The sequence below is a fragment of the Mobula hypostoma genome, chromosome 14 (assembly GCF_963921235.1).
Source record: "Mobula hypostoma chromosome 14, sMobHyp1.1, whole genome shotgun sequence".
NCBI lineage: Eukaryota > Metazoa > Chordata > Chondrichthyes > Myliobatiformes > Myliobatidae > Mobula > Mobula hypostoma.
The window spans coordinates 11536386-11564053 of record NC_086110.1 but is presented as its reverse complement, the minus strand read 5'-3'; the positions used below and the strand labels follow the sequence as shown (position 1 = coordinate 11564053).

The 27668-nt window shown below is 43.9% G+C and overlaps 1 protein-coding gene across 6 annotated transcripts in view; it reads right to left on the bottom strand.

The window, feature by feature from the left end:
• The window catches only part of kifc3 (kinesin family member C3), an 81958-nt gene that overhangs the window by 27942 nt on the left and 26348 nt on the right, over positions 1 to 27668 (bottom strand). For 4 of the 6 annotated variants that reach the window (XM_063066671.1, XM_063066670.1, XM_063066674.1 and 1 more), the window contains 7 exons: positions 14834 to 14974; positions 12471 to 12662; positions 6039 to 6212; positions 4676 to 4823; positions 3124 to 3254; positions 2464 to 2575; positions 1362 to 1543 (listed from right to left, as the gene is read on the bottom strand). In XM_063066671.1, coding sequence (XP_062922741.1) covers positions 1362 to 1543; positions 2464 to 2575; positions 3124 to 3254; positions 4676 to 4823; positions 6039 to 6212; positions 12471 to 12662; positions 14834 to 14974 — 1080 coding nt within the window. Of the gene's footprint in view, positions 1 to 1361; positions 1544 to 2463; positions 2576 to 3123; positions 3255 to 4675; positions 4824 to 6038; positions 6213 to 12470; positions 12663 to 13388; positions 13586 to 14833; positions 14975 to 15566; positions 15739 to 27668 lie in introns of those variants that run through there. The other 2 variants (XM_063066673.1, XM_063066675.1) reach the window with 2 other exon arrangements.

Below are 27668 nucleotides of genomic sequence, written 5' to 3'. Positions count from 1 at the left end.
CCACCCCTTGAGGACGAAAATCACAAAGAATGATCATCCTCGGATAACAACTGTTCCATCTCGAATTTAAATGAGTAACCACTTCTCTTATTGTGCTTACATATAACAGATTATATTTATATTTATATTACCTCTGTTCTGGATCATCTCACAAAGTGAAACATCCACACTATCAAGACCTTATGCTTTAGTCCTCACTCACTCTGAACTCCAGTGGCTGCAAGCCTTACGTATTCAACCTTTCCTCGCCCTTTTCAGGGGTCAGTTTAGTAAACCATCCCTGAATTGCTTCCAAAACAGTTACATCCTTGCTTAACTAATGAGATCAAAAGCTCCACACCAGCTACAAGAGACAGGAACCTCACCCAGCTGTGGAGTTAGACATGGTCTTACTGAAACATAGGATGAACCTGCACTACATAAGAATCACAGGGAAGGCCAAACAAAAGGGTCAGCCGATTCAAAATCAATCCATGAGACACCAGCTGCACTGGGGGAGAATATCATTTTTGACTGGTGCACCCAGTTGAAATATCAAGAGGCTTTCAAATTGTGAAATACCTTGAATTGCAATCTCTATTTTATACATAAATGGATGAATTACTTTGCAAGGTCCTACACACAGGCAAGAGATACAAAAGCAACTGGCAAAAAGGGACACTGCTCCAACACTACAGACCAATAAACTGTCAAGAGGCGACAAGAAAGCAGAAGAGACCCAAAGAAGTGCGGGAATGGACACAAAATCACGGTATGCAGGGTATCATAAACCAGGCCCTTGATACTAATGTGATGGAGATGCAGATCAAGTAACACAAGATGGCAGAGCTGTACTGCGAGAGTAGTCACGGCAGAGAAATGCTGAGCCCCACGTGCTGATTAAGTTGTTAATGCTGAAGGAAATGTTATAAGAGAGTGTTAGACTCTTACTTTTTACTTGCCACTTAGCAGCCCAAGTCTATACATTATTTTCAGCAGGAGTTCCCAACTGTTTTTATGCCACAGACCAACATCTTTAAACAAGGTTGAAAACCCCAGATCTGGGGTCTTTCTGTACACAAACAGTTAGTTCCATGTCACATAAAGGAGAACACCATGCAGTTCCCACCCTAATCTTACCATGGAGGAAGAGGAAAAGGAAAAAGAAAAGGAATTAATGTGAGAAATTAACTGATATGGTTGTCAACAACTTCACTAAAACAGTGTGATGCAAGGCAAACTGGATGGAGTTTCATTATTCCTGGTCTACGATTGCCCAGGCACCAGTTTCTGATCTTTATCCAGGCACACTGCTCAAGGACCTGCACACATCCCAGTGATCAGTTAGATCATGGACCAGTTTTCACGTTAAGCCCACTTACATCTGTTTGCAATGCATGTGGCTGAAAAACCTTATCCAGCTCAAACATGGAGGTTTTTCCACGGTGTGAGACATACAAAACTCCATCATCGTCCTGATCGAAGGAAATGACATTCCTGTTGTCGAGACCTGCACCATCCTCCCTGGTTATAGGTCGAACTCTGCACAAGACACGAATATTCCCTGAAGAAAGATTACAACAGAAGCATGAACACAAGACGCTGGAAATCCAGAATAACACACACATACGGCTAGAGGAACTCAGCAGTGAGCAGCATCTTTGGAGAGGAATAAACAGTCGATGTTTTGGTCGCGACCCCTCACCAGGACTGAAAAGGAAGGGGGTCGGGGAAGAATCCAGAATAAGGAGGTTAGGGGTAGTACCAGGTGAGGAGGAAGGTAGGTGGAGGGGGGAGAAAACAGAAGCATCAGTGAAATGGCCCTGTGAAAAGTAAGGTGATTTATTTTTTCTGCAACAGAGTACACACAGTGGCCACTTTACTAGGTACATCCTGCATCTAATAAAGTGGCCTTCTGCTCCTGTAGCCCATCCATTTCAAGGTTCAATGTGTTGTGTGTTCAAAGATGCTCTTCTGCACACCACTGCTATAACATGTTGCTATTTGAGTTAATATCGCCTCCCTGTCAGCTTAAACCAGCCTGGCCATTCTCCTGCGACCTCTCTCATTAACCAGGCATTTTCGTCCACGGAACTGCCGCTTACTGAATGTTTCTTGCTCTTTTGCACCATTTTCTGACAGCTGTGTGTGAAAATCCTAGAAGATCAGCAGTTTCTGAGATACTTAAACCACCACAGCCAGCACCAACAACCATTCCACGGTCAGCAGCAATGAGATTACACTTCTTCCATGTTCTGACCATTTGCCTGAAAAATAACAGCCTCTTGATCATGTCTGCATGTTTTTATGCATGGAGTTGCTGCCACATGATTGGCTGATTAGATATTTGCATTAACGTGCAGCTGTACAGACGTACCTATAAAATGGCCACTCTGTGTAAACGTACGCGGCTGATTTTGGACTGCGAGCTCCTCTCCGCAGTAAGCAAATAAAGCTCCAACCAGGCACGTCACACTGACTTACCTCGAAGCCGCACCAGCTCATTGTGGCATTTCTTGCGGAGCTGCATCTCCCGCTTGTACTTGCGCAGAAGATCCTGGTTTATTTCCTTTGCTTCCTCCACTGCTTGGTAAATCTGGAAAGAAGGATATGCATGTCTTCAGGGCATCCTAAGACATCTAAGAGCCAACTGACAAATTCACTGTTGTAGGAAAAGTCTCAGAGAGATCCAGCCCAGGAACAGGCCATTCAGTCCATCAAGTCCATGCTGGTCATCAGCCACCCATTGACACTAATCCCATTTTATTCTCCCCACATCCCCATCAGCTCCCTCCAGATTCTAACCCTCACCCACACACTAGTGATAATTTACCAACCACCACATCTTCGGGATCAGGGAGGAACCCGAGGTCACCGGGAGAACATGTAAACTCCACAGCAATGCCTGAGGTCAGTATTGAACCTGGGTCGATGGCGCTCTGAGTCAGTGGCTCTATGTGCTGTAGCACTGGGCCACCCAATGTAGATCCCATTCTGCACGAGACTCCTTTATCACCACTGTATAAATATGGTCAGTTCCCATGTCACCTCCACAGACCGCACCACTTCGCTTCCTCTGTCGGTGCACTGTGGGGGTCCCTGATAATACACACCAAACACCCTTTGCAACACTTCTCAACTCACTTCCTTTTTTGTCTGACTGACGGCGTCCTGCAGAAGACAGGGAAAATCCCGGACATGGTTCTTCAGACAGTTGTAATCATTAGTCAGTGTCTTCAGGGCTGGTTGGATGGAGAGAAGGTTGATTCGGACACCTGCAGAAAGAGAACCCCAGGTCAGCAAGGTGATGGCACCCTTCACCTCTCAGAGCAAAATGGTGTGTCGGGTGCAGGCTCCAACTCAGTGCCTCCCTAATGTGCTGCAAGTTGGTAGAACAGAGGGATCTGGGAATGCAGATCCATAATTCGCTGAAAGTGGCGTCACAGGTAGATAGGGTCATAAAGAAAGCTTTTGGCACATTGACCTTCATAAATCAATATGCTGAGTACAGGACATGGGATGTTTCGTTGAAGGTGTATATGACACTGGTGAGGCCTAATTTGGAGTATTGTGTGCAGTTTTGATCACCCACCTAAAGGAAAAATGTAGGCAAGGTTGAAAGAGTACAGGGAAAATTTACAAGGATGTTGCCAGGTCTGGAGGACCTGAGTTATAAGGAAAGATTGAATAGGTTAGGACTGTATTCCTTAGAATGTAGAAGATTAAGAGGATATTTGATAAAGGTTACAAAATTATGAGGGGTATAGACAAGGCAAATGCGAGCAGGTTTTTTCCTGGAACGACAGCCAGAGGTCATGGGTTAAGGGTGAACAGTGAGAAGTTTAAGAGAAACGTGAGGAGAAACTCCTTCACTCAGAGGGTCGTGAGAGTGTGGAATGAGCCGTCAGCAAAAGTGGTGCACGTGAGTTTGATTTCAAAGTTTAAGGGAAGTTTGGATAGGTACATAGATGGTAGGGATATGGAGGGCTATGGTCCTGATATAGGTTGATGGGAGTAGGCAGTTTAGATGGTTTTAGCATGGACGAGATGGGCCGAAGGGCTTGTTTCTGTGCTGTAATTCTATGATCCTAAGTCCACCCTGTTCAGGCTCAACCACATGGGTTTCACCTGGTTAGTCTCAAATTGCCACAAGGCAGTAAACATTGGGTTAAAGTGAGTCATTCTGAGCACCTCTGCCTCTTTCTATTAACTCACTGTCTCAAGGTAACATTCATCATTAAAGATCCCCACCATCTGGGCCATGCCATCTTTTTGCAGCTACACATGTGCAGGAAGTACAGAAGCCCGAAGTCCCTCCCCATCAGGTTCAAGTACAGATACTTCCCTTAACTATTTGGTCCTTGAACCAATTGACACAACCCTAATCTGTAGTTTAGTAAAACTACAGACATTTTGATCACTTTGTGCTAAAATGGACTTTGATTTCTATTCTAACTGACCTCTCTAATGTGAAAGTTGTATATAATTTGTTTCTCTTGTGAATGCAGTTTTTATGATGCCATATGTCTGTGATGCTGCTGCGGCCCAGACTTCCTTTGCAATGAGGCACACATGTACTTATGCAAATAGCAGTAAGCTTGTCTTCAACTTCAACCAACTGCACCTTCCACAAAGGTCCTATTAAATGCAAATTCTTTATGCCAAGGGTGCTTATTGCTTCTGCTGCATTACCTACCATTCAGATTATCATGCACAGTCTTCATTTCAGACCGTGCATGCTGGAAGACCTCTTCAATGGCCTGGTTCTTCTCATCTTCCATTGCCTGAAGTGCTGCAAGCATCTCCCCTCGTGCTTGTTCGAGCTCTGCCTCGTACATCATGATCTGCAGTTGACAGGAAGTGTTACTGCCAGTCAGTTTGGTCTGGAACCTCTTAGGCAATACAAATCATAAGTGGTTTCAGCTAATCGATCTAATGCAACTGCATTAATCTTCCCAGTATTGTCAATGTTAGTAACTGTTGGCAACAAGCAGAGACGGAATTCTATTAACAATACCGCAAGGCTCAGTGCTGGGACCCCAGATGTTTACAATATATATTAATGACTTAGATGAGGGAATTAAATGCAGCATCTCCAAGTTTGCGGATGACACGAAGCTGGGCGGCAGTGTTTGCTGCGAGGAGGATGCTAAGAGGATGCTAAGTGACTTGGATAGGTTAGGTGAGTGGGCAAATTCATGGCAGATGCAATTTAATGTGGATAAATGTGAGGTTATCCACTTTGGTGGCAAAAACAGGAAAACAGATTATTATCTGGATGGTGGCCAATTAGGAAAAGAGGAGGTGCAACGAGACCTGGGTGTTATTATACACCAGTCATTGAAAGTGGGCATGCAGGTACAGCAGGCGGTGAAAAAGGCGAATGGTATGCTGGCATTCATAGCAAGAGGATTCGAGTACAGGAGCAGGGAGGTACTACTGCAGTAGTACAAGGCCTTGGTGAGACCACACCTGGAGTATTGTGTGCAGTTTTGGTCCCCTAATCTGTGGAAAGACATCTTTGCCATAGAGGGAGTACAAAGAAGGTTCACCAGATTGACTCCTGGGATGGCAGGACTTTCATATGATGAAAGACTGGATCGACTAGGTTTATACTCGTTGGAATTTAGAAGATTGAGGGGGGATCTTATTGAAATATACAAAATCCTAAAGGGATTGGACAGGCTAGATGCAGGAAGATTGTTCCCGATGTTGGGGAAGTCCAGAACGAGGGTTCACAGTTTGAGGATAAAGGGGAAGCCTTTTAGGACCGAGATTAGGAAAAACTTCTTCACACAGAGAGTGGTGAATCTGTGGAATTCTCTGCCACAGGAAACAGTTGAGGCCAGTTCATTGGCTATATTTAAGAGGGAGTTAGATATGGCCCTTGTGGCTAAAGGGATCAGGGGGTATGGGGGGGAAGGCTGGTACAGGGTTCTGAGTTGAATGATCAGCCATGATCATACTGAATGGCGGTGCAGGCTCGAAGGGCCGAATAGCCTACTCCTGCACCTATTTTCTATGTTTCTATGTTAATAGGGAGGAGCGCCTAGACTTGCCTGAGCTTGAAGCTGGGCTGATGTTTGCCAAGAGTCTTGAAGCTGTTGTTCTTGCTCTGTCAGCAGTTGCCTCTGAATACTAATCTGTTCCTGAAGATAATGATTCCTTGACTGAGCTTCTTCTAAGTCCTGCTTCATCCTCGATGATTCAACTTCCATTTTTTTGGTCATATACTAGACATGATTTAACAATAAGGTTAATTAAATTTTAAATTCACCAAACCCATAATCAGCAGTTTTGAATCAATTAAAACCTCTCCACCCTAGCCAACTACTCAGAAATCACAGCAGCGCGAAAAGGCATCAGCCATAAATAAATCTCACCAACTGTTGAAGTCACAAAAATCTAAAGCAGTGTACCTTCTTGCTTGGCAAACAGAAAAATATTGAGACTCTCAAAAAGTTAACTTGCTGGCTGAGCTGGTAGTAAGGACGGCAAATGCAATGTTGGCATTCATTTCAAGAGGACTAGAATGTAAAAGCAAGGATGTAAAGCCAAGCAGTTTTGGGCTCCATATCTAAGAAATGATGAGTGGCATTGGAGAGGGTCAAAAGAGGGTTCACAAGAATGATCCTGGGAATTAAAAGGTCAACATACAAGGCCTGTTTGATGGCTTTGGGTCTGTACTCACCCGAGTTTAGAAGAATGAGGGAGAATCTCATTGAAACCTACTGAATATTGAAAGGGATTTATAGAGTGGGCATGGAGAGGGTGTTTCCAGTAGTGGGAGAGTCTGGGACCAGAGGACCGAATCAGAATACAAGGCCGTCCCTTTAGAACAGATGAGGAGGAATTTCTTAGCCAGATGGTGGTAAATCTCTGGAATTCATTGCCACAGGTGGCTGTGGAGGCCAATTCATTTAAAGCACAGGTTGATAGGTTCTTAATTAGTCAGGGCATCAAAGGTGACGAGGAGAAGGCAGGAAATTGGGTTGAGAGGGATAATAAATCAGCCATGATGGAATGGTGAGCAGAGTTGATGGGCTCCTATGTCATATGGTCCTACTGTCTTATAAGTTGGAGTTGGTATGGAAGAGGAAGAACATGGAGAAGGAATTTTCTGATGGAAACATCTTTAACTTACTGATCCAAGTCTGGCTCAAATACACTGATTAGATTACAGTCAGAATACATTACCGGCTGGGAGAAACAACAACAGCTTTTGGAAAAGTTAACAATGAGGTTGGGGAGGAGGAGGACAACAAAGACAAAGCGATTCAGGAGAGTACTGCTTAAAAGCATTAACACCTTACGGCTACAAAGATTTATTCTCAGATTTTAAAACGTATTATTCTGTTAATTGGATGGCTCATAAACCTTGACTCAAGTCTAGGCAATTTTGGGCATCGTTTTTCGGTTCCCCTCAGTCCTCATTGAAAGGTCAAATGAGGCACTTACCCAATGACACCAAACTCTGCAAATTGTGGTGGTGGGGGGGGGGTCGTCTGTGCCCACCAAATTGGGGGAAAACTCAGGACAACAGGCAGTGTCTATAACTCAGGACTAGAGTTAGATTCTAAATCTGCACTGAAGGCCAGAATCATATTTTAAAATAAAATTAAGGGATGTGTCACCTTACAAGTTTGGATGAATGATTTCAACCAAAAATATCAAGTGTCATAGAATACTACAGCATACAAATAGGCCCTTCAGCCCATCTAGTCCATACAGAATTGTTATTCTGCCTAGCACCATTGACCTGCACCTGGCCCATGCCTTCCATATCCCCCCCATCTATACCTGTCTAAATTTCTCTTAAATGTTGAAATCGAACCCACATCCACCACTTCCGCTGACAGCTCATTCCATGCTCTGAGTGAAGATCCCCCTCAGGTTCCCCTTACACATTTCAACTTTCACCCTTAACCTTCACCTCTAGTTCTAGTTTCACCCAACTTCAGTGGAAAAAGGCCTGCTTGCAGTAATCCTATTTATACCCTTCATTCTGTATACCTCTTTCAAATCTCCCCTCATTCTCAATCGCTCCAGGGAATAAATCCTAATCTATTCAACCTTTCCCTTTAACTCAGGTTCTCAAGTCCAGGCAATATCTTTGTAAATTTTCTCTGCACTCCATCAAGGTTATTGATACCTTTCCTGCACGTAGGTGACCAGAACTGCACACAATGCTCTAAATTTGGCCTCACTGTTGTCCTATTCAGCTTCAACTTAACATCACAACTCCTGTACTCAGTACTCTGATCTATGAAGGCCAATGTTCCAAAATTTTCTTTGTGACCCTATCTACCTGTGATGCCACTCTCAAGGAATTATGGGCCTATATTCACAGATGCCTCCATTCTACCGCACTCATCAGTACCCTACTGTTTATTGTAAATCCTACCCTGGTTTGCCTCCCAAAGTGTAACATCTCACACTTGGCTCCCTTAAGTTCCATCTGCCATTTTACGGCCCAGTTTTTCAGTTGGTCTCGGTCTCGCTGCAAGCTTTGACATCCTTCCTTGCTGTCCACTACGCCCCCAAACTTTGTATCATCTGCTGATTTAGTTTACCACATTATCCAAATCATTAACATACATGATAAACAACAGACCCAGCATTGATCTCTGTGATACACCACCAGTCTAAAGAGCCAAATGTCTACTAGCACTCTCTGGCTTCTCCCTCTAAATCAATATTGAATCCAATTTACTACCTCTTCTGGACCAACCTCCCGTGTAGAACTTTGTCAAAGTCCATGTAGTCAACATACACTACTTTCCCTTCATCAACCTTCTTGGTAACCTCATTCAGAAACTCTAAGATTGGCTAGACATGACATACCAATGCCAGAACCATGTAGACTATCCCTAAACAGGCTCTGTTTATCCAAATATTTATATATTCCATCCCTAAAAACACCTTCCAATAATATACCCACTACTGACTTCATCTCACTGGCCTATAGTGTCCTGGCTGATTCTTAGAGTCTCTCTTGAACAATGGAACAACAATAGCTATCTTCCACTCCTCTGGCACCTCTCCCATGGTTTCTGATGTTTTAAATACCTCTTCCAAGCTCCCTACAATTTCTGCACAAGCCTCCTAGAACAGCTTGTCAGTCCCTGGAGACTTATCCACCCTGATTTACCACAAGACGGCAAGCACTTTCTCTTCTGCTATCCAGATACGGTCCATAGCTTACCTGGTGTTCAGCTGCAGTTCTAATGATTTCCCATAGAGATCTTCCCCATCTCTTTCAGCATACTGCAGATAACCACCCTGATCTTCAAGAGGACTAATTTTGTCCCTTGCTATCCTTTTGCTCTTAATACAGAAATCCTGGGATTCTTCTTCACCTTGTCTGCTACAGCAACCTCATGCTTCCTTTTAGACCCCCTGACTTTTCTCTTCAATGTTCTCTTGCATTTCTGAACTCCTCACTTGGTCCTTTCTGCCTATACCTACCGTGCACCTCCTTCTTCATAACCAGAGCCTCAATATTCCTCAAAAGCCAAGGTTCCCTGAACCTGTTATTCTTGCCTTTTATTCTCACAGGAACATATAAACTCCGTACTCTCAATATTTCAGTTTGAAGTCTCTCACTAACAATCCTTTTGCCAGAAACCAACTGTCCCAATCCACACCTGCCAGATCCTTTCAGATAGCATAAAAAATTGGCCTTACTTCAACTTAGAATCTCAAACCGAGGGCTAATCCTATTCTCCACAAAAACCTTGAAACTAATAGAATTACGATCACTAGATGTAAAGCGTTCTCACACACACTTCCATCACCTGCACTGTCTCATTCCTAATAGGAGATCCAGTATCGTGCACCATCTAGTTGGAACTCCTAGTGTATTGATTAAGGAAACTCTTCTGAGCACATCCGACAAACTCTGCCCTATCCAGTCCTTTCCATATTGACTGGAGATCCAGTCAACGAGAAAAGTTAAAATCACCAGCTATCACAACCATTTTTTTTTCTGGAAACAGTCTGTTATCCCTCTACAAATTTGTTCCTCTAAATCCTGCCGAGTCTAGGAAGGTTTATAATATTAACCATGACCATGACCATTAACGTGGTCATCCTTTTCTTACTCCTCAGTTCCACCCATATACCCCAGTAGAGGAGTCCCCAAGTCTGCCCTGTCTCGGCACTGCAGTGACATTTTCTCTGACAAGTAATTGCACCCCTGCCCCTTCAACACCTCCCACCATCGTGTCTAAAGAACAGAACGCCAGAACACGGAGATGCCAATCTTGTACCTCCTGCAACCATGTCTCACTAAGGGCTATAATGTCATAATTCCATATGCTGATCCGTGCTCTAAGCTCGTCTACCTTCCCTACAATACTCCTTGGAATAAAATAGACACAACTCAGAACATTAGTCCCACCGTGCTCAATGTTGCGGTTTGTGTCTTTGTACGTAGGCAGCATCTACTTTCCCCACAACCACTCCACTAGCCACCCGTCACTCTGGTTCCCACATCGCTGGATCCTCCTGTTCGTTTCCTTCTACGGTGGTTGCTGACTCTCCAGCAGCACTTTTCTGGTTTAACCGGTAACTCTAATCTCACTACTTTTGGATAGCAGATTAAATATGGACATATTGTGAATGTACACGTGTGTGTGTGTATGTATATATATTGTGTGTGTATGTATATATATATATACACATACACACACACACACGTACCTCATTACTAACCTAAGAAGTAGGTATGTGAGAGTTGAGGGGTTTGCTCTGTTAATTTCTCACTGAGCACACTGTATGAAACCAAGGTCTCCCTTTAAGTCAACACTAAAAAAAAATACACAGGAGAGCAAAGTCGCCATCTTTTGTGCATGTGCCAACTTCTGTTCAACCAGCATCTCTATATAGAGTACCTGGTCATTTCCTCTTTGTTACTTAAAGGACTTTTTTTGCACATAAACATGAATGCTGCTTTTTATATGGTGAGTATACTTCAAAGGAATGAAACACACTATAGGTTTTGGGGAAACAATGTAACGAAACCTGCCATAAATCGATCCTCATATGAAAAAAGGATCTGGTGCTTTCCCAGCATATATGATGAGTAAACTCTTCTCCGGCTTCCAGCCAGGTACAGTTATTGATTGTAACTGACATTTCAATGACAAAGTCTGCTATCTCTATCAAGGATGATGCCTAGGCACGTCTAGTCCAGTGATATTTATACCCCCGTCGTCTGTCCCTCCTGATTGATTAGTCTTCATCCAATTAAGTTTCCGCTCTCCCATCTTGTTTACAATTGAATTCCAGTTCTTACTTAGAGCGAGGCCTTCGTCTTCATTAAAATTATTTTCCTCTAGTTTTATTTCAATGGCTTCCTTAACCAGGCAGTCCTAAAAGCTATTGATGTGGCACAGTAGTTTTGTGTTATCGAAGTCAATCCTATGGCCATTGCAAATGCGAAGTTCTGCTACCACCGATTTCTCCGGGTAACCCAAGCAGATACACTTCCTGTGCTCCTTGAGGCAAGTTTTCACCATGCGTCCTGTCTGGCCGATACATGCTGCTCTGCGTTACACAGTTTCTAGAAGGATCGCCAGGATCCTGAAGGAATAACTGATTAATATCATCCACAAACTTGTAAGGAGGCTCAAATCACAGTTTATGTGGGTCAAAGATGCCCTGGGACTCAGGTCAGCTGGCGCTAATAGGATTCCCTACAAATGCACAGCAGCGTGTATCGATTGACTGGGTGGAACACACGATGGAAACCCACATCAAGGAGCACAGGAGGTGTATCCACGTGGGTTACCTGAAGAAATCGGTGGCAGCAAAACACTGCATTCAAAATGGCCATAGGATTGACTTTGACAGCACAAAACTACTTTTGTGCCGTCAAAGGAAGCCTTTGAAATAAAATTGAGGAAAATAATTTTAACAAAAGGTGAAGGTCTCACTCCAAGAACTGGAATTCAATTGTAATCAATGTGGAAGAGTGGAAAGCTGATTGGATGAGGACTAACCAATCAGGGACAGATGATGGGGGTATAAATACCACCAGATTAGACATACTCAGGCATCATCCCTGATGAAGATGGCGGAGTTCGTCACTGAACCGTCAGTTATAAACGATACCTGTACCCATTGTTCACTTTCTATAAAAATCTGGTTAAGGAAAAAAGGAATCACAAAGATCTGTATTACATGGAGTGGATTAGAATGAGGGAGTTCTTACTGAAGCAGACAAGATCCTGAGTAATACAAGGGTAGATGTCAAGATGTGTCCATTAGTGGGAAAATCTCAGTCCATTTTATACAACCTACTCAGTTTTGGACCCAAGAATTCCCTTCATCCATCTCTGAGCACAACCACAATTCAGGTAAAGACTTTGGTGCATGTTCAGTTTTCCCTTTAATCCAGGTCTAACAATCTAGTAGTATAAAGTAAGTCCATCAACCTAATGGCTCTGCAACACTGCCTTGCTGGTCGGCAGTGCAATCATTTTTACCTTTACTCCTGGTGTGGACTGCTTGGCCAGAGCTAGATGGCAGTCCCTTATGCGCTTATTCAGCCTCTCTTCCTTCTCAGCTCTGTCCTGAAGGACATCTTTCAGGTGCTGTTCCAGCTCTGACAGCAGCTGGGTCTTTTCTTGCAACTCTAACTGTAAGACTGTCATTTGCTTCCGTAACCGAGAGTTTTCCTATGACAGGGAAGAGAACATGGGATCTGTTTATCATCCAGCAGTATAAAAAATCCTTCTTGCAAACCTGATCAATATCCATGATTGTCTTTCTTCTCTGCTCATCCTCTGATGAAAATGAAGCACATTCTGATTTTGAGTCACAGAGCACAGAAACAGACCCTTTAGCCTAACCTGTTGCATATTTAATATTTCAGTAATAATTGAGTAATACTGTAAATATATTGAGTGATTAAGCATTGTCTGTCTCATTCATTACAGGTTAAATGTAAAAGTATGTGAATGGCATACGTCATCATGCCACCATGTTATAAGTGCACACCTCACTGAAGTAAAATAAAGTAGTCCAGACACATTAACCTCGGCTGCATGTTTATCTTTTGACTGGTTTTGTTTTGAAGTTACAAAACAGAATCCATCCATGATCCAATCAAAATGTCCATCTGAGCTTGTCCATATTTGCCCACATTTGCCCTGTGAGCCTCTAAACTTTTTCTATCCATGTATCTGCCTAAGTGTCTTTTAACATCATAATTGTACTGGCACCTACAGGTTCTTCTGGTGGCTTGTTCCAGATACCCACACCCTCTGTGTGAAAATGTTCCCCCCCCCAGCCCCTTTTAAATCTCACATTAAACCCATGCCATCTTACTTCAGACTCCCCTATCGTTGGAAAAAAAAAGACTCGCTATGCATCCTATCTGTGTCCCTCGTGATTGTATATACCTTTGCAAGGTTACTCTTCAGTCTCCTAGGCTCCTGCGAACAAACGTCACTGCCTTATCCTTCCAGCTCCAGCCCTCGAGCTCTGGTGAAGGTCTTTCCTGACTGTTTAAAATTTCAGCCACTGCCCACAAACAATTGCCAACAACCAGATAATATCAAGTAAAAACAGCTTGAAATAAGAGCCGACTCATTGAAAGGACTAGGCGTGGGAGGATCCTTCTCAGATTTTACTTGGCTGCAGTGCCAGGTTTTGGATTAATGCTTTACTATGTTCCTTCATAACATCCCAGACCTTTACCTCTGCTTTCGTCGGGTAATATTTAACTAATGAGTCAATTTTGAAAAGCCATTTCAGTCCCAGGTACTGAAGCCTTCATTCTCTAGTTAAGGAGATTCCCCAGAAGGCTAGTTGGAACTGATGTTCAGAGAACACTGCCCTTGACCTTGGTGAAAGGCTGTAAGCAGTAAGGTATCTAAGAATGAGTGAAGAGAAATCCTTCTGGAATTAGCCATCTCCAAGGGCTGTAGATTTAAAGGCAAGGCTACTAGGAATCTGGGCAATGGGAGAGTGGAGATGATGCAGAGGTTCAGTGGGAACAGTATCAAATTGCCGTGGTGTATGAACTGCTGCTCTCAGTTCTGGCACTCATCACAGGCTGACCTGTGTGTCAAGCCAGAATCGCACTGTCAACACTACAAGAGCCTCGCTCCAGCTCTCCTGCCCGTCCTCGTTCTGGGGAGAGGATCAGCTTCATGCTGAAATCACACTGATTCCTCTGCAAGTTCTCCTCACCACACCCAACTGTGCTGTGGAAGACCCTGTACTAAAACAGGTGGTGTACTACACTCGCGTCAAAGGGCAACGATGAAATGAAACATAAGAACCCAGTTAAATAAGCAGGTTTCGGTGCTTATTTAGGGCTAGTCTGAAAGTGTTTCTGGTGCAAAAGCACAGTTAAGTCTTTTAAGACTTAAAAAAAGTTTTTTAAGACTTTAAGACTAATCCAAACTGTTTGAAGAGAAGGCCAGCACTAGCCCTGACCTCCAGTGAATTACCTGTGACTCATTGCTGGCACCTGCACCTCAAGTCCAGTAGCTATGAGTTCAAGTTCTGTTTCAGCCACTGATCAGTACTAAGGGAGCGTCGTGATTCAGATGAGATGTTATATGCTCGTTCCACCTTCTCTCTCAGTGAGATACAAATCAGCTCACAGCACCAATAAAAGGTCTAAAGATCTCCTCCACAGCATCCAAGCTAACAGATCTCCCTTAATCAACATCACTGAAGCTGACCCGTTTCTGGTTGATCTCTTACACAATGTTCTTGGGAAATCTGTGCATGCATGCAACATTCCCGTTACACCATTGCCCTCACGCTCCAAAGTAAACTGGCTGAGACGTGCCGTGTGACATCCCGTGATGTGGTGTTCCACATTTTCTCTTACCTTACTGTGTTCACAGTCCGTGCAGGGGGGGAGGGAGGACCGCAGCTGCTGGAACCGGAGCTGGCTGCCACTTAGCTCCTGCTTCAGTCGATCATTTTCCTGCACCAAGATCTCCAAGTGTTTCTCCAGGTCAGTTGTACCCTGATGGACAGAAGCAAGCACAGTTGGTCACGGTTACTACAAGCACCAGAACAGCACATGTCCAGCTGGCTACCTGGAACAATTCCTTCAGTTTCTTCAACTGGCTGGGCACCTTTACTTCCTGAGACGAGCCTGGGGATTAGACATGCAACCATCTCATGCTTTCAAGAGGCAAAAAGGTGGAATTGTCAGTGGAGACCACGGAGGCTGGGATTCAATACAGTGAGCAGAGGCACCTGACTTCCCAGCATCATCACCCAGTACTGAGACAGACCAAGACAAGCACGGTGTAAAGGGCATGCTCTCCAAAGCCAAATGCGCATCCGTCAGTACTGGGCCAAACCCCACGCTCCACTATCTGTGTGTCAGGGTAAATGAGGGAGGCCCAACAAGACCTGCAAATGTATCACCGTTCTCCCCAGAAACCCTTCCCTGGGAGTGCCTTTGCCACAGGTGTGACAGAGGACCAAGACAATACCTCAAAAGCAATCAAGGGCAATTAGGGATGAGTAACAGAACTTGGCTACGCATGGATGTCCTCCACCATTAAAGAACTGAAGTCTTTCAACATTTGCATGCAGTGCCAGAATACCTGAGATTGTGCAGTGCCGCCCAGCCCCTGCTGTTTGGACTCAGCTGTGTTCAGATCCTCCTCCAGCCTCACTTTGTCCTCCTGCAGACAGCTGATCATTTCGATGAGTTTGTTTGGGTCACTCGAGGGGATTCTTCTGCGGGACTGGAAAAGACAGGAGTCCCCCCCCAACCTGGCGAGAGACAGGTGGCAGGTTTGTTTGGCGTGACCACAGTCGGGTCCAATATTCTGACTCAATGTGGACTTGGATTTCTGAAGAACCCCCACAAGTTTGAGAACCATGCAGAAGTGACTTTGAGTCACTGGTGTATAAATTTAACATGCTGTCGCACGCACCAGACAGTCAAAAGAAAATTGTTGCAAAGTCTGGAACAACAATCAGAAAACACTGGAAGCATGGTGCAGGACACATCTACAGAAAACAAATTTCAAAGTTTTGGGGTTGGACCCTTCCTCAGAACGCAAACATGAGAACACAACTGCTAACGTTGTGCCTGACAACCTTCTACTGGATGATAAACTGGTAAACGAGTGGAAAATCCTGAAGCAGATGGGGAGTGTTTGACTGTAGAATACTGTGTTACAGTGCTTCTTCCACTTCTCTTTACCCCAACCAAAATGATTCAGGAGCAGGGAACACCTCAGCTTGCTAACAACACAATTTAGGCAAGTTGTGGGAAGGACTGTAAAGGACAGCACAGAAAACATTTATAGTTCAGTGCATTAAATTGTAAACAGGTATTTTTCACTAGCCGATCACAAAATGGCTTCAGCACTCATCGTGTTTGCCTTCAGTCTTAATCCCAACCAAACAAGTTATATTCAAATACCTGTTAACTCCTTACCCCATTGAGAAATTTCCTTCTGCAGCTTAGGTGTGCAGAGGGAGATTTGCTTATTTGCCCCATCTACAGCGAAACGTTCAAACAGTGAAATACACCAATGGCCACAGTCGGAGAACCGTGCTGGGGGCAGCCCTCAAGTGTCGCCACGCTTCTGACACCAACGCCGCACGCCCACAACTTACTAATCCGAACCTGCACGTCTTCGGAACGTGGGAGGAAGCTGAAGCACCCGGGAAACCCCACACGGTCACATGGGGAGAGTACAAACTTATGGACAGCGGCAGACGTCAAACCCCGATCGGTGGGCTGTAGAGCAGCTGTCCTAACCATGCCGCGCATACAAATAGGCAGACCTCCACACAAATGCCCTTTAAAAGCTTTTCCAATTACACAAAAACCCCAACCCAAATGAGTCAAAGTCTGTCCCGAGCCTCGTGGCCCATCAGGCCGGTGCTTATGTCGGTTTCTGTGGCACGAAGCGACTGAGAGTACGAGACTCCCCTCCCCCCCCCCGGATAGGACGCCAGTCTATCGCGAGGTTAACCCCCAGCATGTGCTGGTGCCCATTTTCAGCTGGGTGGACTGGAGCAGTGTGTGGTTAAGTGCCTTGCTCAAGGACACAACACGCTGCCTCGGCCGAGACTCAAACCCACAACCTACAGATCGTGAGCCCAACGCCTTAGCCACTTGGCCACACACCACACCCATCCCAAATGAAGTGCCAACCAATTGCTGCCAAGTAAAAAAAATCTAAAACATTGGTGGGGGGGGGCACTGTAAACTGCTAGAGCAGCACAAATCCTGATCAGATATCCAAAGTAAACATGGAAAAAAAATTACTTCTCATCAGCATTTGTACACGTAGGGATTAGTGTATTGAAAGCCTTAACCCACACCCTTTCTTGTCTGTATTCTTGCTAAATACTATCACCTCACACCTAATCCACATTAAATGATCTTACACTTTAAATTATTTTCTGGATATCTTTTACAGAAATTCCCACACGTTGCTGAATCACCAGCTTTGTGTTGTCACCAAACTCCGGTGGTCCTTACTTCAGCATCGTGGGAAGAGGCTGAGCGGGAGAACACAAATGGATACAGGGCTACAAATGCATCAATTTCAGTCTTTGTCACACAAAATAATGGCAAATTATTTATTTTTCGTGACTTTCATCATAAATATTGCAACATATCCTACCACCAAGCACCACACCCACCTCTAGAGCAGCCATTCTTTGAAAACATTCAAAGTTAACTCAAACAACAGGAATTCTGCAGATGCTGGAAATTCAAGCAACACACATCAAAGTTGCTGGTGAACGCAGCAGGCCAGGCAGCATCTGTAGGAAGAGGTGCAGTCGACGTTTCAGGCCGAGACCCTTCGATGTGTGTTGATTAACTTTGATGTGTGTTGCTCAAAGTTAACTCACTCAGTTCAGTCTGTCAAAGCATAACTTTTCCCACAATTTCATTATCCTTTTTAAAAATAATTTAAAACATTATGTACTTAATTACTTGACCCTTAAAATGTCTTTTAGCCCATTTAAACTTCTGAACTACACTAAGCCACTTTAGTAGGTACACCTGTATACTTGCCTGTTAATGCAAACATCTAATCAGCCAATCATGTGGCAGCAACTCAATGCATAAAAGCCTGCAGATGTGGTCAAGAGGTTCAGTTGTTCAGGCCACATCAGAATGGGGATGAAATGAAATGAAATGAAATCCAAGTGACTTGGACTGTGGAATGATTGTTGGTGTCAGATGGGGTGGTTTGAGTATCTCAAACTGCTGATCTCCTGAAATTTTCATGCACAACAGTCTCTAGAGTTTACAGAGAATAGTGCGAAAAACAAAAAACATCCATTCAGTGGCAGTTCTGTGATGAAAATGCCTTGCTAACAAGAAAGTTCAGTGGACAGTCAGAGACTTTTTCCCAGGACTGACATGGCTAACACGAGAGGGCACAGTTTTAAGGTGCTTGGAAGTAGGTACAGAGGAGATGTCAGGGGTAAGTTTTTTTATGCAGAGAGTGGTGAGTGCGTGTAATGGGCTGCTGGCGGCAGTGGTGGAGGCGGAAACGATAGGGTCTTTTAAGAGACTCCCGGATAGGTATATGGAGCTCAGAAAAATCGAGGGCTATGGGTAAGCCGAGGTAGTAAGGACAAGTTTGGCACAGCTTTATGGGTCAAAGGACCTGTATTGTGCTGTGGGTTTCCTATGTTTCTATGTTCTTCGAAAGGTCAGAGAAGAATGTCCAGACTGGTTCAAGCTGACAGGAATGCAACAGTAACTCAAATAAAGATGCTTTACAGCAGTGGTATGCAGAAGAGCATCTCTGAACGCACATGTCAAACCTTGGTGTGGGTGGGCTACAGCGGCAGAAGACCATGGACATACCCTCAGTGGTCACTTTATTAGGTAGAGAAAGTACAAAACAAAGTGGCCACTGAGTAGATTTGGCACATACCACTGGATTGATTGTATATTGCTAGGCTTTTGTTTCCCTTTGAAATTTCAATTTACCTTTTAACCTCTATCTAATGAATCCAATTGTTTGATGCTTTGCCTCAAGTGAAACTGATTACCGAGAACACCATCCCTCGCATAAATCGAGGGATGGTGTTCACCTGTGAGTCGGCTGGGGTGATATACTGCATCCAGTGCTCCTGATGTGGCCTTCTATATATTGGCGAAACCTGACGCAGGGTGGGAGACCGTTTCGCTGAACACCTACCAGAGAACACCACCAGCGAAAGCAGGATCTCTCAGTGGCCACACGTTTTAATCCCACATCCCATTCCCATTCTGATATGTCTATCCACAGCCTCCTCTACTGTCAAGATGAAGCCACACTCAGGTTGGAGGAACAACATCTTATATTCCGTCTGGGTAGCCTCCAACCTGATGGCATGAACATTGACTTCTCTAACTTCCGTTAATGCCCCACCTCCCCTTCATAGCCCATCCCTTACTTATTTATTTTTTTTTTTCTTTTCCCTTTTTTTCCCTCTCTCTTTTTTCTCCCTCTGTCCCTCTCACTATAACTACTTGCCCATCCTCTGGGCTTCACCCCCTCCCCCTTTCTTTCTCCCTCGTCCTCCCGTCCCATGATCCTCTCCCTTGAATTTCCAGCATCTGCAGATTTCCTCGTGTTAGAGAATTACAGCGACGTTTCTCCCCTAAATCCCAGCACTCCACTTGCAATATGCTCCTTATGAGTAAAGATCAGGGTGATGCAGTGATGTGGTCAGGAATGCACACAGGGTAACTGGCCCACCTATATTCTTGCCTATGCATCACTCCTAGCCAGTGTTTCCAGTGATGACACTTGTACCTGTTACAATAGCTTTCCCTGAAGCCTCTCCACCTGCAGTTGCTGCAACAAATGCAAGCTTTCTTTCATCATCAAGACACTGAGTAAGCCACAGTCATTACTGTTAATCTCAGCTCCTGTTCCAATAGGAAACGAGCATAATGTTTGGGTGGAACATGGTTTGAGATCACCACTGCAAGTTTCTCAACTCATCTCAGGATTTATAATCCATTCCTTCACCTGTATACTTGTTACACCCCAGCAACAGTCTCCAATGAGCTCTATATTGTAATTCTCATTATGGATTCAAACACTTGCACAGTCTCACCCTTCTTCCGTCTCCAATCTCCTCCAACAACTATTCAATATCTCTGTCTTCTTCCAATTTCCCCTGCCTACCCACTTCACACTGCGTTGACAGAGTTATCCAGGCTCGAAGCACCTGGAGTTCTTCATATTTAATCCTATAAATGCTTGTTAAAACGGACAGCTTTGATCAAGCTTTTGATCTTCTGTCTGAATAATTCCAACGGTGCCAAATCTGATTGGTAACATCCGCTCAAAGCGGAATTACTGAAGGTAAATGCAAACTGTCAAGGCCCTTTTGGGCTGACTGTTCAATGATAATAGGAGAACTAGCATCTCCTTGTATGTGCTCTGACATTCAATACATCCTGTCTGATCTTTTACATTACCACCAATTTCCTGTAACAACCACCGTCTCTTAATTATCCTAATATTTGAAAATCTACATGCCTTCCATTCAACACTAGGTGAGTAACTTTTTTTAAATGAGGCAGAATTGAATTCTAGTTTACAGAGCCAACTGAGTATTTCACAATCCATTATTTTAACCTATTATTGTTCCTTGGTAGAAGTATGTACCTGTTTGCGGATCACCTTGAAAACGAGTCCACACTTGTCCCTTGTCTCTCATCTACCTCCAACCACAAGAATACTCCAAACGCAGATATACAGTAAAGTTGTGGACAATGTGGACATCCATTCACTCTCTACCAGATGGTTTGAGGCTTTACTATTTGTGTTTAGGTATTAACCTTTCTGTTATTTCCTGCTTCTGCCATTAGTGCTCACTCCAAAACCTCAAGGGCATCTCCAACTGCAAATAATACCTAAATTTTGGTACAATGAATAACTTAGATTACATTCATGGAGCTAATCACTAAAGTTTAGTACTACCAACAAATGACTTTTTAAACAACTTCCAAACATTTGTATGGGAAGATAAAGAAGTTGCACTGAAACCCAGTATAATAGTAAAGAAACTCTTGCAAGAGGTCCATAGAAAGTCAAAGGCAATGCATATTTTCTGAATTATGGACTTTGGACTGAAATGGCTTCATCTTTATCAAAACATGCCTAATCATTTAACATTCCCAAGTCTCTTATCTCCCACCAACAGCAGACTGCAGTGAGGTAACACAAGGGCAGTAACTACAGCTCAACAACAATGACACCAATGGATTCAACTAGGTTCAACAATCCTGTAATCACATCCTTTCATTCCTTGCCTGCTCAGGTACCTGTCTAAAGTTTGCTATTGTATTGCTTCCAGCATTTGTCCTGGGAGCTTGTTCCAGGCACCTGTCACTCTGTGCAAAGAAAACTTGCCTTATTTTCTTCTTTAAGCATTCCCCCTTTCACATTAAAGTTATGCCCTTTAGTATGACAGTTCCACCCTGAGAAGATTATTTACCCTATCTATGCTTCTCGATTTTATATACTTCCATCTACTTGCTACTCAGCCTGCTCTTTACACACTAGAAAAGGCATCTCAAGTTTGTCCACCCTCTCATCTCTAATCCCGGTGAATTTTGGCACCCTCTCCAAAGCCTTCACATCCTTCTGCAATGTTACATTAATCACTTTTGTCACCTCCATTTAAAAAAAAAACTGAAGCTCCAGCAAGCAGCCCAGCTTTGAAGAACTCCAATACTCTCTTTGCTAAGCTTCCATGTTCTTCATAATACCCACGTGGGTTTACAAGGCACTGGTCAGGCCACACTTGGAGTAGTGTGAGCAGTTTTGAGGCCCTTAATGAAAAAAGGGTGTGCTGGCATTGGAGAGGATCCAGAGGAGGTTCGCAAGAATTAGCCCGGGAATGAAAGGGTTAACACACGAGAAGTGCTTGATGACTCTGGGTCTGTTCTCACTAGAGTTTAGAAGAATGAGGCGGATATTATTAAAATCCATCAAATAGTGAAAGGCCTAGATAGAGTGGATGTGGGGAGAATGTTTCCTACGCTAGGGCAGTTTAGGACCAGACAGCACAGCCTTAGAATACAAGGGTGCCCCTTCAGAACAGGGACGATGAATTCCTTTAGCAAGAGGGTGGCGGATCTGTGAAATTCATTGTCACAGATGGCTGTGGAGGCCAATTCATTTTGGTATACTTAAAGCAGAGGTTGATAGGGTCTTGATGAGTAAGGGTGTCAAGGTTTACAGGGAGAAGGCAGAACAGCGTTGAGCAGGATAATAAATCAGCCATGATGGAATGGCAGAGAAAGCTCAATGGGCCAAACTCTTCTTCTATGTCTTATGGTTTCTCCGGTTCCTCCCTTGTGCTGGTGGACTAAGTACCTGCTGTAAATTATCCCATGCAGGTCAGTGGCAGGACAACTGAGGAACATCAAGGTGCAAAAGAGTGGGATTGATGCGAATCTTCTGAAAGGCATCACAGACTTGATAGATAATCTTCCACATATAAGAAAACGTGAAAAATATGAGGCTGTAGAATACCCGGTGAAATCATAAGGCCACATGCACACAAAAGAGCAGGCAAAAATTTATTAGAGTTAGAAGCATAATGTAGGATGAGCAACAGCAAAACAAGACTTCTTTCTAGAGGGTACACAATAAATCACACACCCACTTGTGCTACAATCTTCATCTCGTTCCAGGTCTCATTGCAGGGGAGGCAGGCAAACTGGGAAGCTCAAATTTTGCCCTTGAAATAGAAAGAGCTGAGAATTCTAGAACACTTCAATTGCAGCCACAGCTGACATGGTACCAATACTGACCAGATCAACACCAACACCTGGACTCCAAGCAAAGCACTACACTTCGATCATATTTTTTTTGATCAAAGTACCAAGTTCAACAACAGCCTCCCCAGACCTTTATTTTCCTGCTCACATTCTCCTCACCATCATCTTTTCCTTTTAACCATCAACCCTTTCATCGAACAATCTCAACCATCTTCAGCGATCTCATGGCCATTCCCTGCAGTCTTGCCCTCCCACTAATTCTTCTCTAGCAACTTAACACCTCTCCTCTCATCTTCAATTTCTGATAGAGGATCATCAACGTGAAACTTCTGCTTTTCTCCCCACAGATGCCGCTTGACCAACTGAGTATTTACAGCACAGTGTTTTTATTTCAGGGTTTTCCACATTTCTGGTAGTTCACTTTTGTATTAAAGGTAAAAGAAAAGGCTTCAAGAATAATATTAAAAATAGAAATATTAATAAATACCTGAAAGCCTTACTTAATTTCAGGAGGCCCTTACTAAACAGGTGCAAGGTATCTGTGCACAAGGTACTGCTACTTGTGGTTGGAGCCAGTTTTATGACCTGAGAATGTTTTTTTGGTGTTTAGATTGATTGATAACCGTAAAACCACCAGACTCCTGAAACAAGACAAATAACTTCATTCACCTCAACTCTGAGCTGTTTCTGCAACCTACAGACTTACTTTCAAGGATTCTATAACTCATGTTGTCGATATTGTTTATTTTTCATTGCACAATTTGTCTTTTTTAGGGCATTGGCTATTACTCTTTATTTATGTATAGTTTACCATAAATTCTATTGTATTTTCCTGTAAATGCCTACAGGAAAATGCATCTCAAGTTATTATATGGTGAAATATACGGTATGTCCTTTGATAATAAGTTTACTTTGAAAGTAAGTGGATAACACAAGTCAGTGCTTGTTCCTACCAGCCTATTGGCTATCAGAGATTGCATGGGAGACAAGTCTGTTCAAGTCTCAACATTTGGACAACTCTAAGTTCCTTTAAAACTTTGCTCTCTCCTTCTCATTTCCAGCTTATTGCATTTGAGTCATCTCTACATGCTGCTCTTTAACAATTGCACCTCGTCTCTCATCTTCGCCTCCATTGGCTAATAATATTGTTCTCTAGTCACTAATTTTCCTGCCTCTCCAGTTCAACTTCATCACTGTCACTTTCCTCACTGTTGTTAATCTGGTGCCCTCTCACTTTTCATTTTTCTGGCCGCCCAATTAAAGCAGGAACGAGAGAGGAGGTAACACAAAGATCCGTGAGTGTGTTTTATAAAGGAGTGTTTGTGGGCCTTCGACGTTTTCCCGATCCCCAATCAAATAGCAATTTATTAGAAAAAGGCAAATTAAAATATGGTAGGGACAGGAGGATTGCTATTGTTGGAGTGAACCAGGTGTTGGGAGTGGTGAGTCTATGGCTCATCAGGCTTGGGTGAGGTACATATCTGGCAAGTTTCTTCGTCAAACAACAGGAATTTTCCTCCTCTTTATTGTTCGTTCTCCATCTGTTAGTACAGAGTCAGAGCAGTCGCTCCGGGAACTGTGTTGTTTACAGAGATCAGTGAAAATGGCTCCAGGGACTGTGTTGTGCACAGAGATCAGTGAGAATGGCTCCAGGACTGTGTTGCGCATATAGATCAGTGAGAATGGCTCCAGGGACTGTGTTGTGCACAGAGATCAGTGAGAATGGCTCCGGGGACTGTGTTGTGCATATAGATCAGTGAGAATGGCTCCGGGGACTGTGTTGTGCACAGAGATCAGTGAGAATGGCTCCAGGACTGTGTTTACAGAGATCAGTGAGAATGGCTCCAGGACTGTGTTGTGCACAGTTAGAGCAGTGACAACGGCTCCAGAACTGTGTTTACAGAGATCAGTGAGAATGGCTCCAGGACTGTGTTGTGCACAGTTAGAGCAGTGACAACGGCTCCAGAACTGTGTTTACAGAGATCAGTGAGAATGGCTCCAGGGACTGTGTTGTGTACACAGAGCAGTGAGAATGGCTCCGGGACTGTGTTGTGCATATAGATCAGTGAGAATGGCTCCAGGGACTGTGGTGTGCATATAGATCAGTGAGAATGGCTCCGGGGACTGTGTTGTGCACAGAGATCAGTGAGAATGGCTCCAGGACTGTGTTGTGCATATTGATCAGTGAGAATGGCTCCGGGGACTGTGTTGTGCATATTGATCAGTGAGAATGGCTCCGGGGACTGTGTTGTGCACAGAGATCAGTGAGAATGGCTCCAGGACTGTGTTGTGCATATTGATCAGTGAGAATGGCTCCGGGGACTGTGTTGTGCATATTGATCAGTGAGAATGGCTCCGGGGACTGTGTTGAGTACAGAGAGCAGTGAGAATGGCTCCAGGGACTGTGTTGTGCACAGTTAGAGCAGTGAGAATGGCTCCAAGACTGTGTTGTGCACAGTTAGAGCAGTGAGAATGGCTCCAAGACTGTGTTGTGCACAGTTAGAGCAATGAAAATGGCTCCAGGACTGTGTTGTTTACAGAGATCAGTAAGAATGGCTCCAGGGACTGTGGTGTGCATATAGATCAGTGAGAATGGCTCCGGGGACTGTGTTGTGCACAGAGATCAGTGAGAATGGCTCCAGGACTGTGTTGTGTACACAGAGCAGTGAGAATGGTTCTGGGACTGTGTTGTGCATATAGATCAGTGAGAATGACTCCGGGGACTGTGTTGAGTACAGAGAGCAGTGAGAATGGCTCCAAGACTGTGTTGTGCACAGTTAGAGCAGTGAAAATGGCTCCAGGACTGTGTTTACAGAGATCAGTGAGAATGGCTCCGGGGACTGTGTTGTGCACAGAGATCAGTGAGAATGGCTCCAGGACTGTGTTGTTTACAGAGAGCAGTGAGAATGGCTCCAAGACTGTGTTGTGTACAGTTAGAGCAGTGAGAATAGCTCCGGGGACTGTGTTGTTTACAGAGATCAGTGAGAATGGCTCCGGGACTGTGTTGTTTACAGAGATCAGTGAGAATGGCTCCAGGGACTGTGTTGTGCATATTGATCAGTGAGAATGGCTCCGGGACTGTGTTGTGTACAGTTAGAGCAGTGAGAATGGCTCTAGGACTGTGTTGTGCATATTGATCAGTGAGAATGGCTCCGGAGACTGTGTTGTTTACAGAGAGCAGAGCGAATGGCTCTGGGATCTGTGTTACACACAGTTAGAGTAGTGAATGGCTCCAGGGACTCTGTTGTGTACACAATCAGAACAGTGAGATTGGCTCTGGGATCTGTGTTGTGCTCTTTGTGTGAGATGTGGGAATTCTAGGAGACCTTCAGCCTCCTGGATAACCACAAAGCAGCAGTGGCTGGAATTTCTGTGAGCAATTTGTAAGGTATGGGATAGATGCATCCTAAAGAAGCAGTAGAATTCTAAAGGTAGGATGACACAAATGTGGCTAACAAGGGAGTCAAGGTGGCCATAAAGGCAAAAGAGAGGCAATATAATACAGCGAAAATCAGAGGTAAGTTAGAGGATTGGGAAGCTTTTAAAAACCGACAGAAAGCAACTATTAAACCCATAAGGAGAGAAAAGAGGAAATGTGAAAGTAAGCTAGCCAATTATATAAAAGAGGATACTAAAAGCCTTTTTCAGATCTATAAGGACAAAAAGAGAGGCGAGAGTAAATATCGGACTGCTGATGCTGGAGAGGTAGTAACAGGGGACAAGGAAATGGCAGACAAACTGAATAAGTATTTTGCATCAGTGGAAAACACTAGCAATATGCCAGAAGTTCAAGAATGTTGGTGGCAGAAGTTGGTGAAGTTGCCATTACTAGGAAAAAGGTACTTGGGAAGCTGAAAGGTCTAAAGATAGATAAGTCACCTGGACCAGAAGGACTGCATACGAGGATTCTGAAAGAGGTAGCTGAAGAGATTGTGCAGGCATTAATAATGATCTTTCAAGAATCACTCAATTCTGGCATGGTTCTGGAAGGCTGGAAAATGACAATTGTCACTCCACACTTCAAGGAGAGAGGGAGGCAGAAGAAAGGAAATTATAAGCCAGTTAGCCTGAGCTCAGTGGTTGGAAAGATGTTGGAGTTGATTGTTAAGAATGTGGTTTCAGGTACTTGAAGGCACATGATAAAATAGGCCAACGTCAGTATGGTTTCTTAAGGGAAAACTTTGCCTGATAAATCCGTTAGAATTCTTAGAGAAATAACAAGCAGGATAGACAAAGGAGAATCTGTGAACGTTGCTTACTTTGATTTTCAGAAGGCCTTTGACAATGTACCACACGAGGCTGCTTAACAAGATAAGAGCCCATGGTATTACAGGAACGATACTAGCATGGATAGAGGATTGGCTGATTGGCAGAGGCAAAAGGTGACGATAAAGGGAGCCTTTTCTGATTGGCTGTCAGTGACTAGTGGCGTTCTGTAGGGGTCAGTATTAGGACCACTTATTTTTACGTTGCAAGTTCACGGTTTGGATGATTGAACTGAAGGCTTTGTTGCCAAGTTTGTGGTCAATATGAATTAGATGGATGGGCAGGTAGTGTTGAGGAAACATGAAGGACCTAAATAGATTAGGAGAACGGACAAGAAAGGGCAGATGGAATACAGTGTCGGGAGGTGTATGGTCATGCACTTTGGTAGAATAAAAGTGTAGTCTATCTTCTAAATGGTGAGAAAATTCAAAAATCAGAGGTGCAATGGGACTTGGGAGTCCTTGTGCAGTATTCCTGAAAGATTAATTTGCAGGTTGAGTCTGTGGTGAGGAAGGAAAATGCAATGTTAGCATTCATTTCAAGAGGATGAGAATATAAAAACAAGGATGTAATGCTGAGGCTTTATAAGGCACTAGTGAGGTCTCACTTGAAGTATTGTGAGCAGTTTTGGGATTCTTATCTAAGAAAGGATGTGTTGACATTG